Source organism: Papilio xuthus, unplaced genomic scaffold (assembly GCF_000836235.2).
Source record: "Papilio xuthus unplaced genomic scaffold, Pxut_1.1 DF828364.1, whole genome shotgun sequence".
Lineage (NCBI taxonomy): Eukaryota > Metazoa > Arthropoda > Insecta > Lepidoptera > Papilionidae > Papilio > Papilio xuthus.
This window is the reverse complement of record NW_013530285.1, coordinates 1-12,380: the sequence shown is the minus strand read 5'-3', so window position 1 is coordinate 12,380 and position 12,380 is coordinate 1. Positions and strand designations below refer to the sequence as shown.

The window sequence follows — 12,380 nt, the reverse complement described above, 5'->3', positions numbered from 1 at the left end:
GTCAAGATCGATATGATCGAACAACAGGCTCGAATGACTAATATGGAAATCAGCAACCTGCCTGAAAGAAGAGGGGAAAACCTATTAATGGTCTTGGAAAATATCGCTTCTATGGTCAATATACCCGTGTGTAAGCAAGACATAGTCTCAGTTCATCGTGTGCCTCATGCTACAATGGATAACACTCGGCCAAAGAATGTTATTGTGAAATTCGGGAACCGAATGTTACGAGATAATATGTTATCAGCGATTCGTTTAAAAAAGGACATTGATTCAGTAAAACTTGGTATATCAGGCCCTAAACATAATATATACGCCAATGAACATCTGACTTTAAAAAACAAAAGTTTATTTCGAGAAACACGTGAAGCAGCTAGAAAATGTGGCTACAGATTTGTATGGGTCAAGCATGGAACGATACTTGTCAGAGCAAAAGAAACCTCACCCGTGTTTGCTGTTCGATCTAAAGGCGACTTATCCAAAATTAAAGCCAACTGTTAAAGGTAATTTTATTTGTCTAATATTTTTCGTAGTACATAAATTCTTACTAAGTTTCAGAAAAATAAGCAATTTTTTGAAATTATTATGTAAACGTTTAAAAGGTTTTGGGATGGAGTGCAGCAATCTAATAACGGATATCAATGTTCTCTCTAAAGTTAACTATACTATGTCTGTGTGGATTGTGTCTCATGTCAGAAGCATGAATTATTGGTTTACCCACTTAATGTTCTTAATTTTTAGGAACGATTTATGTTTAACTTTTATTAAAATTTCTAAATGTTTAATTATTAATTTAAGTTGATTAAAATCACGTAAAATAAATAACAGATTTATGTATCTTCTTATAACGTTAGTATTCTGTGATTGCTACTTCATTAAAAAATGTGTACATTTAGAAGTGTTTGTGTTTATAAATTACACTTACGGTAATATTTTTTATGTTAATAGCTATAAGAATGGCTAATAATATGTGCATATACTATCAAAACTGTCGAGGACTTCGAACGAAGCTCAATACTATTTACATGAATGTGTTAGCACATTCGTATGATGTTATTATACTTTCTGAGACCTGGTTATCATCCGCTATAAGCGATAGTGAAGTTTTCGATTCACGGTACACAGTATTCAGATGCGACCGAAACCGCACAGCGACGGGTAGGCGTGATGGCGGCGGAGTGCTAGTGGCTGTGCGCCGCGGCCTGCACGTCGAGCGTTGTTCGCTTGCACTTACCTTACCTGATAACGATACAAACAGTACACCGTCGCCTTTTATTGATTACGTGTTATTGAAGATTAAAATGGGTAGCATATTCCATGTAATTTGTGGGGTTTATATACCACCAAATCAAGATTTAGATATTTATACAACATTTTTAAATTTACTACAGTATTATTTCAATAATATGCCGATTATAGACAAAATATACATAGCTGGGGACTTTAATTTACCATATATTGAATGGATCGATCCCTCGACTCAAACATACTCTTTGCCATGCGATACCAACAATGCACTAACTACCACTATGAGTATTTTTTTACGCGCTACGCATACTAGGCAATATAATTATATTAAAAATAATATGGGACGTATTCTGGACTTATTTATTTCTAACGATGAAGCGTGTTGTTGCGAACCAGTGCTTAACCCATTAGTATATATTGACTGTCTACACCCTCCTTTTCATGTTCGTATATCATGGTTCCGCCAACGTAAAACAATTAATTCAGATCCAACATTAAAATATTATTATGTAGATGCAGATTACGCAATAATTAACGAAAATATTAACAGTCATGACTGGTTGGACATTCTGCAGGGTTACCCTGTGAACACAGCATGCATGGTCTTCTATGAGAAACTAAATGAAATCATAAAATCTAACGTGCCAGTACGGCCTGCGAAATCGACTAATTATCCAATCTGGTTCAATCGGCCTCTAATTCATATTTTTAAAGACAAAGAAAAAGCTTGGATTAAATGGAAGAAATATAATTCGATAGCTCATTATGAAGAATTCTCAATTTTGCGCAAAAGATTTAAAACACTCAGTAAACAATGTTTTAACAACTATATTGCCGCTATTGAAGACAGTTTAAAACAAGATGTTAAAAAATTCTGGTCTTTTATAAAAACTACTAATAAAAAATCTGGCATACCTTCTTGTATGAAATATAATGGCGTAGTAGCTGATGAGCCGGAAAAAATTTGTAACCTGTTTGCTAAATTTTTTGGATCTGTATATGAACAAAGCGATAAGATTCTCGATACGGTGTCCTCACCATTTAACGACATATGTAACACTGTACTATCTGACTATAACATCACTAAGGACTGCATTATTGTAGCACTGAAGTCATTAGACATTTCGAAAGGAGCCGGTCCTGATGGCATACCTCCATTTTTCTTGAAGCACACTGCTGAATCCATATCCACTCCGTTACACATCTTGTATAATAAAAGCTTGCAAGAAGGTACTGTGCCAAATGTGTGGAAATTAGCAAATGTGACTCCCGTATACAAAAGCGGCAACGAGAACATTGTCTCCAACTATCGGCCAATATCACTGCTGTCCACCTTGGCGAAAGTATTTGAGCGATTGATCCATAATTATATTTATCCCTGTTTTCATAACATCATTATTGAACAACAACACGGTTTCGTTAAAAAACGTTCTACAACAAGTAACTTGGTAATTTTCACTAATTTTCTTTTTGAATCAATGGACCAGCGTGTACAAGTAGATGCTGTATACACAGATTTTTGTAAGGCTTTCGACAAGCTGGACCAAGACATATTACTGCAAAAACTCGCATTTAACGGAATTAGAGGCAACTTGCTTAGATGGTTTTCATCTTATGTGAAGAACAGGTCGCAACAAGTTTGTATTAATGGCTTTACTTCTGAAGTTATTAAAGTAACTTCAGGCGTAAGTCAAGGCTCCATATTAGGCCCCTTGCTTTTTGTTATTTATATAAATGATATTGATAAATGTTTTAAACACACGCACTTCCAATTATATGCTGACGACCTTAAAGTCTATAGTGCTATTACTTCCGATATTGACTGTGTGAAAATGCAAGAAGACCTAAATCGTTTAACAGTGTATTGTGAAAACAACAAACTACATTTAAATTTATATCTTATACAAAAAAAAGTAAAAACATTGGTTTCACTTATTCGTTATCTAATACGCTCTTAGAAAAAGTGTCAGTAATAAGAGATCTCGGTATTTATATGGACTGTAAGCTCAATTACCATGCCCATGTAGATTATATAATCGGAAAGGCATTTAAGTTATATGGTCTTGTAATGCGCACCTCTATCCCTTTCAAGCGACCTTTGTCCTACCTTCTTCTCTATAAGTCCCTTATACGCTCTCAATTAGAGTATGCTACACCTATCTGGAACCCTTTTTATTTAAACAGTAAAAATCAAATTGAAGCAGTACAGCGCAAGTTTCTACGGTCTATGCATTATCGTTGTTTTCGTTCGAAGTCCTCATACAGTTCATTGTTGCTAAAATATGATTTGCCTACGCTTGACATGAGACGTAATGTCTTGGATGTTATGTTGCTGCACAACCTCCTAAACCATAAATTTAATTGCATAGAATTAATTAGACAAATAAAATTGCATGTGCCTGGCAGAACATGTTATTTTCGAAGCACTCGTAATAGTGTTCTGTTCGCGCTAAAACGATGTAAGACGCATGCTGGTGAGCGCGCCCCCTTATGGAGGGTGATGAGACTATACAATGATCTGCTTATTGATATAGATTTGTTCTCCACGTCATCTGCATCATTCAGGAGAAGTGTCGCGCGTGCTTTGTCTTTGTGAACTGATTTGTTTAGTTTAACTGTACGAATAGTTTTATTACTGTTTTCTTTCCTTTCTTTTTTTCTATTATAATTGTGAACAACGGTGTTGGGTACATAATTACTAAGTCTTTGTTATGTATTATTTTGATGTATATACATTATGTAGTCGTTAGTTGTTCCGAATAAAAAAATAAAAAAAATATACATAATCTTTCATCGTATTATAATCATCAGCAACCAACCAGCCTTTCATTCAATCATGCAGTCCACTCGCTCAACATCAAAATAAGTCAATATAGGTCAATATGTAAGTCAACATTTTTAACAGTGGTAGAGCGAGCTTGAACATATTCGCAGGAATAGTCCCGACTCGTCCGGTGATATACCACGAGCATACAGAAGACGTGCAGTCTGATGAGTGTGCGGCCCGGAGGACTAATTTACTCCTCTTTCCCTTCCCACACTTTTTCCTTATAAGGAAAGGATGGGAAGTTGAAGTGGACTTTCCAGATGAGATGCATCGAAAGGGAAAATATTATCTTTCTGTGCATCCCCTCCTCCGTCGATTAAAGGTAGGCAACGCATATGCAATTGCGTATGTCTATGGGCAACGGTCACTTCGCTATTTCAGCGATTTCAGGTGACCGCTCGCTCGTTTGCCATCTTATAATATAAAAAAAAACATAAGTCAATGCAAGTCAACTTAAGTCATTATTAGTCAACTCACCGATATACGCGTGTCGTTCATCAAAGCCTTTCTGAACGATAGCGTTTATGAATGGTGATCCATGGAACAGCATCCTCTCGTTTGGTACACCCGCCTCTTCAGACACCTCGTTACGTCTGTGCTGATATCGCTCCCAGAGACGTCCGTTAACTATTTTTTGTATCTGTAATTGAATATTAAATCATTAAGTGTCGCTCGCAACAAAAAAAAACAATTAGCTTATGTATTCTTCCCGACTATGTTCTACATGTATGCCAAATTTCATCAAGCTCCGTTGAACCGTTCTGGAGATACCTTCAATCATCCATCCATCCAAACATTCGCATTTATAATATTAGTACGATAGACTAATAAGTTGGCAAAAAGCTAGTGGTTACTTAAATTCGCCAAAATAGCGAATCGACCTCTGCCGGTTCCGCAATTGCAGATGCGACGCCTACCTTCCATCTCTCACAAATGTCTATAGACGGTCGTGTTTTCGCCATTTCGGCGAATCCAGGTGACTACTCGTTTGCCACCTAATAAAAGATATTATAGTTGTACTCACCCTAACAACACGATATCTTGAGAACTGTCCTCCCACATGGTCGCGGTGTGCGCGCACAGAGTCCTGCATCTCTCGCTCCAGCATCCCGTACTCCCCGCACCCCGCACCCTCCGCCCCCGCCGCACCAGCCCCGCCCCCACACTCCTCCGGCACCACCTCCACCAGCGTCGTGCCTCCGTAGTACTCTGTTATACATCTCACTTATATTATAAAATGTCTAGATGTTTGTTTGAAGGTCTCTCCAGAATGGTTGCGTAGATCTTGATGAAATTTGTCATAGATGTAGAAAATAATCTGGAAGAACACATAGATTAGTTATTATGTTTTTTTTAAATTCTGTCCATGCTGAGTTGCGAGCGATAGTTATTTTACTTGATTATCAAAAGGGTTTCTTTTATGGTTATGTATGTTAAATTTAAGTGGGAGGGAGTCGTTGGCTCAAGGGTTAAATCACTTGATTTGCAATCTGCAGGTCCTGGGTTCGAAGCCCGACTAAACCAATGTGTTTTTACATATGTACATTTATCTTATGTTGTTAGTGTGAAGGAAATATGTTGATGCTGCACATATCTGTGAATGTCAAAGATATGTGTGAAGTGATGCACTGGACCTGCACCCTTAGGGTAGGTGAGACCCTCAGGGGAGACTTAGTGAGGTGATATTGTTACCTGACTGTGTGTGCAGCGTATGTCTCGCGGCTTTGATCAGGCGATGCCGGTGTCCATACGCGGCGACGCCGACAGCGCGCAGATCCTCGTGCGACATCTCAGACAATATGTCGACAGATATCTGCTCGCGCTCCAACACGCACCACAACTGCTCCAGACCGATCCTGCATTCAACATCGGCACATCGCTTATAATGACGTATCGGTTATAGTCAAGTTTCGCTTATAATGACGTATCGGTTATAACGACGTATCTGTTATAACGACGTATAGGTTATAACGATGTTTCGGTTATAACAATATACTGGTTATAGTGACGTATCGGTTATAGTGACGCATCGGTTATAAGACGTATCGGGTATATACGAAATATAAAAAATAAATCCTACAAGTACAGAATTAAACAATTATCCAAAGTACACAAGGCTATCGTTAAGTCCATATCTTTTTAGGGTTCCGTACTTGTAAAGAAAAAAAACGGAACCCTTATAGGATCACTTTGTTGTCCGTCCGTCTGTTTGTCTGTCAAGACACTTTTTTGTCATTAAAATTTACTAAAAAATGATATATTTTATCAAACATGTGTAAATCAATAGCGCTTAGTGAAATGTTAGTTACCTAGCAAGGAAGGTCTGCAGACACTCTGAGGTGGAGAGTGCGGAGGCAGGTCTGCCGGCCGCGTCCTCCAGACTGCCGCGGGAACCCTCCGCCCAGTAGTTGGAAGGCATCACCTGGTATATCTTACTAATATTATACATGCGAATGAATGGACGTATGTTTGAGATAAACTATCTCCAGAACGGCTTAATAAATCTCGCTAAAATTTTACATAGATGTAGAACATAGTCTGGAAGAGCACATACTTATCAGGTTTTTTTTTATGTCGCGAGGACGTAGTTATGGGCCACTGTTAGTAAAATACACTTAAAAAATAAAAGAAACGAAAACCTTAAGAAAGAAAGTGACTAAGTGACAAAAACAACTAAACCAGATGTTCAAATTCCTCTTACCGGTGGCGCTAGTGTAGCAGTCTCTCCGGATGGCAGACGTATAGGGAGGCGGGGCGGGGCCGGCGGTTGCGGGGGCGGGGCCTGCACGCCCCCCGCACCTCCCGCACTCCCCGCACCTCCTGCAGCGCCAGTCATCGCGTCCTGCAGCAGAGAGCGCACGTCGTCTGCACCCGCCAGCTCTAGTGCTGTCTGACCTTCTTGGTTCTTGAGGAACGGATCTGCGCCGTGAGCCAGCTGAAAGAGACAGCCTATTTAGCTAGGATACAAGCGTGAAAGAGACGAATGATCATTGTCACGTGTTGTCTGTACTTTGCAAAGTAATACTGTCGAATTTGGATAAGCGAGAAATCTCTTTAAACGAGAGTCGTTGTCCGGTCTCGACACACGACCTCCATAAGCGATAAACTCGGGTTAGCGAGACACATTTAAAAGAGAGTATCGCGGTTCCATAAAACTTATCCAGTTGTCTTAAAACTGTCACGAATTAAGTTTAATCCTATAGTAAATTGTATAAATTAAAAAAATAATTATAGAGTAATTTTTTTTTCAAGAATTTAAATAAATGGGCCAAATTCACCCTTCTTAAGTTACACATGGGCGTGGTCATATGATTATGTGTGTAAAGAGTCCCGTGGGTGTCGCATTTGAGCACATAGGCGTACCCTATGAGTATGTGGGCGTGGTCTGATTGTATGTTGACGTTGCCTGTAGTTATAGGGTGTGGCCTGTGGTTATGTGGGTATGGCTTGTAGTTATGTAGGCGTGGCTTGTATATATGTGTGTGTAACTCACCAATAACGCACACAATTGTGTGCGTGCTTTATGCGCAGCTTCATGTAAAGGTGTGAAGCCCCACCTATCTGCTGCATTCGGTGGAGTGCCGGCGCGCAACAGTAACGCTGCTAATTCAAGATGTCCGTATGAAGCTGCATTATGTAAGGGTACAAGTCCACCCTTATCACGTGCGGAGACAGCCGCTCCAGCTTCTAGTAATGCTTCTGCGACCTCCAAATTGTTGTAACCCGCTGGAAACAACATTTTTTTTATAACAGAAGGGGACAAACGAGCAGCGGGAACACCGAGGTGTTCAACGACGCACATGGACATCAGCAATACCAGAGGAACCGCAGATGCATTGCCGGTCTTTGAGATGGTGATAAGCTCGCTACTTACATACATCTTACTAATATTATAAATGCTTGGATGTATGTTAGAAGGTATGTTCCAGTACAGCTGCATAGATATTTGTGAAATTTGTCATAGATGTAAAACATAGTCTGGAAGAGGCTACTAATTATGTTTTTTTTTATTAATGACTAGCTATCGCTCGCGACTCCGTCCGCGCGTATTTAATAAAACATATTATCCTATGTGTTCTTCTAGACTGTTTATACATATATTCAGCCGTTTATATGGAAAAAAGAAAAGGGCTGTTTTAGAGTTTACCCGGGAATTATTAGAATTTTTCTCATCTTATAAACCTTCCCTAGACCTCCACGAACATTTCAAGACCAAGATATAATAAATTCGTTAATTAAATAAATAAAATAAATATATAGCTGTTATTGTATAGAGCTGCTATTTAAAATAAAATAGTAAATAGCAGCTCCCGAGTTTAAACGAGACTAACAAACACCAATCGATTTTTATACATGTAAGATAGTCTCGCAAAAGGTAAAAAGTAATTCATACAAGTGATCTGGAAATATCTTGTTACAAACATCCATCCATACATCCAAACATTTACTACCATGTAATTCCAGAACGGCTTAACCGATCTGGATGAAATTCAAAAGAGACATAGATTCAACAGTGGTAGAGCGAGCTTTAACATCTCCGCAAGAATTGTCCCGGCTCGTCCCGTGAAATACCACGACCATACAGAAGACACGCCTCAAGTAGAAGCTATTCCGCGTTTCGTCTGATGAGTATGTGTCCCGGAGGACTAATTTAGTCCTCTTTCCCTTCCCACCCTTTTTCTCATAAGGAAAGGATAAGAAGTGGAAGTGGACTTTCCGAATGAGAGGATGCATGGAAGGTGAAAATATTTTCTTTCTGTGCATCCTCTCTTCTGTCGATTAAAGGTAGGCAACGTATATACATTTGCGTATGTCTATGGGCAACGGTCACTTCGCTAAATCAGCGATTTCAGGTGACCGCTCGCTCGTTTGCCAACTTATAATATAAAAAAAAAGATTAAACTCTGGTTAGTGCATAGACAAATTTGATTAGTTAATTATTTTTAAACAATAATTTACCAGCAAGATGTAGAGGCGTTGAATTCCTGCCGTGTGCATCTCTACAGTTGACATTCTGTGCTGTTATCAGTTTCCTGTAAGAAATTATATATAGTGCTACAAACTTATCTGACCCGGTAGAGATGTTATAATTTCTTAAACCGTGGGTTTCCGAGACAAAAATCTTCTTTATCGTACACACAGTTTTGTTAGGAAATAAATCCGACAGTGTCGCTGTATCGCAACACTAGCCTTATTAAAATATCAACGTTCATGTCCCCCTCACTACATCTGACACTTGACTTTGTAACGAAAGCGTACCATTCGCGAAAAGTTATAAAATGGCGAGTTTAACTCAATGAGTTATCTACCAGCTAACCGTACTTAAAGATGGAGTACTTTACATAAGTAGGTAGAAGAGTAAAATCTAATAAATTTACTTATTCTATATAAAATCTATGCAAAACTTGTTATCTTTATTTTGTTGACAGGGACGACATGTTTTATACAGATACAAGCGGACCCGACAGACGTTGTCCTGTCTACACGTCTTTAATTTGAATTAATGATGGTAGCGCCGTCTGTCGGATCCAATGTAAAACATTCCAAAATCAACAACTACTAATAAATTAAAAATTTATTAAAAAAACATCGTCCAGCGGACAAAATTGTGAATCTAAACCATTCCTAGATCCCCTTGAACATACACAAACAATTTCATCAAAATCGCTCCAGTCGTTTGAGAGAAGTTCAGTGACATACACACTCACACAAGAATTATATATATAAAGATTTTGCTCTCAGAAACCGACAGTTTCGTGAGACATTATAATAAACTGATATAAAAACAGCTAAAACACTCACTGAGTGAGCTGAGGGCCTTGTCCGCGATATAATACCAGTCCCACTGACTGATGAAGGGCCCCCGATCAGCTGGAAACTAGTCGGTGCCGACACCAAACCATACGTGAGTGTTTTAGCGGTTTTTATATAAGTTTATACATGATATGACAAGATACAAACAAGAATTTTGTAATATTTAGCACTTAACGTAATTAAACTAAAAAAAAATAGTTTTAACTATCGTGGATAGACTAAGATATCTAACAAATCTCTGACGTAATATACTGGATGGAAAATGACGAGATGTTTGCCGTTGGACCGATCGACCGGTAGGTTTGATTGGTAAATCAATCAACTCGATTTTTGTTGGGCCGATTGAACATGATCAGTAGAATACAAAAGTAAAGAATCAAAAACAAATTGAAACGGCCGAATGGTCTAACGGTTAACCCATCGGGCAACTAACTTGGCTCTTGCGAGATCCCCGCGTTTAGCAGCGTCAAGCAACGCGGCATCACCGCGCAGCGCATCCGCAGTGTCGCAGTCCCCCGCACGCACCAGCTGCAGCGGCGTGAGGCCGTCGCGGTTACGACGCGTCGGATCCGCGCCGTGCTGATACCAAACAAACATCATCCTCTTATTTAATCCATGGCTATATTCTACAGGGTGTAATTAATAATCCTGAAACCCTCTATAATACAGAAGAAATATAATGCGAATGTTTGGATGTTTGTTTGAAGGCATCTCCATAAAGACTGAACGCATCTTGCTGAAAATTTTCATAAATGTAGAACATATTCTGGAAGAACATATAAATCCAATATATAATAGGCAAATAAATCGAGAAAATTATAAGTTTTCACCTAGACATATAAACACTGATGAAATATTTGCTATCTGCTAAATATTATCCTATGTTGTTAGTGTGAAGGAAAACATGTTGATGCTGCACATATCTGTGAATGTCAAAGATATGTGTGAAGTGACGCACTGGACCAGCGTTCACTATCACATAGTCACATCACTTAGGGTAGGTTAGACCCTCAGTGGGGACCTATAGTTAGCTGATGATACTTACCTTAAGTAACAATCTGACTATATCCGCTTTCCCTTTAGCAGCAGCTTCATGCAACGGCGTGAACCTCCAGAGATCCGCAGCATTGACTCCAGCTCCCGCTGACACCAGGAGTTCTGTCACCTCATAGTGACCGTATGAACACGCGTTGTGTAATGGTACCAGACCCCTGACAAATATTGCATGAACTAAAAAGACCTGCGGATCATGATTCACATGAGTGCAGATCAGTGAATCGGTTCATTTTAATTTGTATGTATGCTGATTTATGTTTCGAGCTGACAACTGTTAGTCTCATAGTTATAGTACATCGATGTTGAGTCGTAGCTCAACGGTTCAAGTTAATGTGAAATTTGAATCGATTCATAGCTACGGGTTTAGACAAAGTCCATTTGAAGTGATTCCATAACGAACTTCAAAAATGTATAGAACTGGCAATAACTTCTATAAGACACGTGATTGTCGCGCGTCAGTTTCATACATTTTTCAAAGTTACACAAGATCGATCGGATTCATTCTCGCAACTTAATCGAATCAATAATGAAAGCTATCAAAACGTTTACAACTGCTTTTATAATTTTATAAACAGAATCCATTGCCTATGACTTTTATAATGAAAAAAAAAACACACGTAGAGAATTAAGTACAAAACTCAGCATACCCTTTATCCTTAGCGTGAACATCAGCCCCTCTCTGCAGCAACAACTGCGCGAGAGGGAGACGGTTGTATCTGGAAATTTAAACACTCATATTATTTTTACATACAACATCTTTGTATAGTTGTTGTCAGATATGTCAGCGGCTCTCAAGTTCACGCGAGTCGCTGCGCAGAACATAATGTTAGGTGTATTGCGGCGTAGCGGGATGCGGGGGGAAGACACTGCGCAGCATGACTTCGAGCCACCAACATATTTGGAAATTAATTATAATAGACCTACTATGGAAGTATGTTTTCTAATCCTATTCTTATAAGGAAAAGATGGAAAGGGGACATGGATTTAGTGGATTTCAGTGCGTCTCCTTATCCATCGATTAAAAGTAAGCAACGCATCGGCGATTGCGGATTTCTATGGGCAGCGATCTTTTCGCTATTTCAGCGAATTCAAGTGGGAGCTTGCTCTTTTGACACCTTATAATAATCTATGTATAAATACCCTGCAGCGAAGTGCAGCGGTGTTGAATGCCTTCCATCCACATCTCTGCAATTGACGAGCCGAGGTCTGGAGTCCAGTAGGGCGCGAGCTGTCTCCACGTCACCAGTACGAGCTGCCTCCAATAGACGTAATGCTGCTGCTTTCGCGAATGCATCTGGAAAAAAACACTGCTAATTAAAAAAAAACGATTGACACTTAAGACCTCAACATTCTAACTTCAACTAATTAATAGCTCAGTGGCGTCATATGTAAATTATAAATGTAGATTACATTTGCTCATCGAAACGGTAACGTA

General features: G+C 39.1%; 2 protein-coding genes across 2 annotated transcripts; one reads left to right on the top strand and one right to left on the bottom strand.

The window, feature by feature from the left end:
- The first annotated feature begins 1,058 nt into the window (after positions 1-1,058).
- On the top strand, positions 1,059-3,284 carry LOC106113323 (uncharacterized). Its single transcript, XM_013306048.1, has 3 exons — positions 1,059-2,591; positions 2,736-2,933; positions 3,276-3,284. The coding sequence occupies exons 1-3, from the start codon at positions 1,302-1,304 to the stop codon at positions 3,282-3,284; spliced, it is 1,497 nt and encodes a 498-aa protein (XP_013161502.1). The 5' UTR covers positions 1,059-1,301.
- Positions 3,285-4,523: 1,239 nt separating this feature from the next.
- Positions 4,524-12,252, bottom strand: LOC106113322 (tankyrase-2-like; the record flags this gene model as incomplete). Its single annotated transcript, XM_013306047.1, has 11 exons — positions 4,524-4,715; positions 5,100-5,284; positions 5,768-5,931; positions 6,385-6,497; positions 6,777-7,010; positions 7,569-7,801; positions 9,035-9,108; positions 10,323-10,468; positions 10,935-11,100; positions 11,593-11,661; positions 12,086-12,252. Coding segments are annotated over 11 exons (1,743 nt in total), but the record flags the coding sequence as incomplete, so codon positions are not given.
- Between the last annotated feature and the right edge of the window lie 128 nt (positions 12,253-12,380).

Bases quoted from the DNA above. Each gene is read 5' to 3' on its own strand.
- LOC106113323 (XM_013306048.1), top strand. From the start codon at position 1,302: ATGGGTAGCATATTCCATGTAATTTGTGGGGTTTATATACCACCAAAT. The intron at 2,592-2,735 runs GTATTTGAGCGA...TCAATGGACCAG, and splicing joins TGCTGTCCACCTTGGCGAAA to CGTGTACAAGTAGATGCTGT.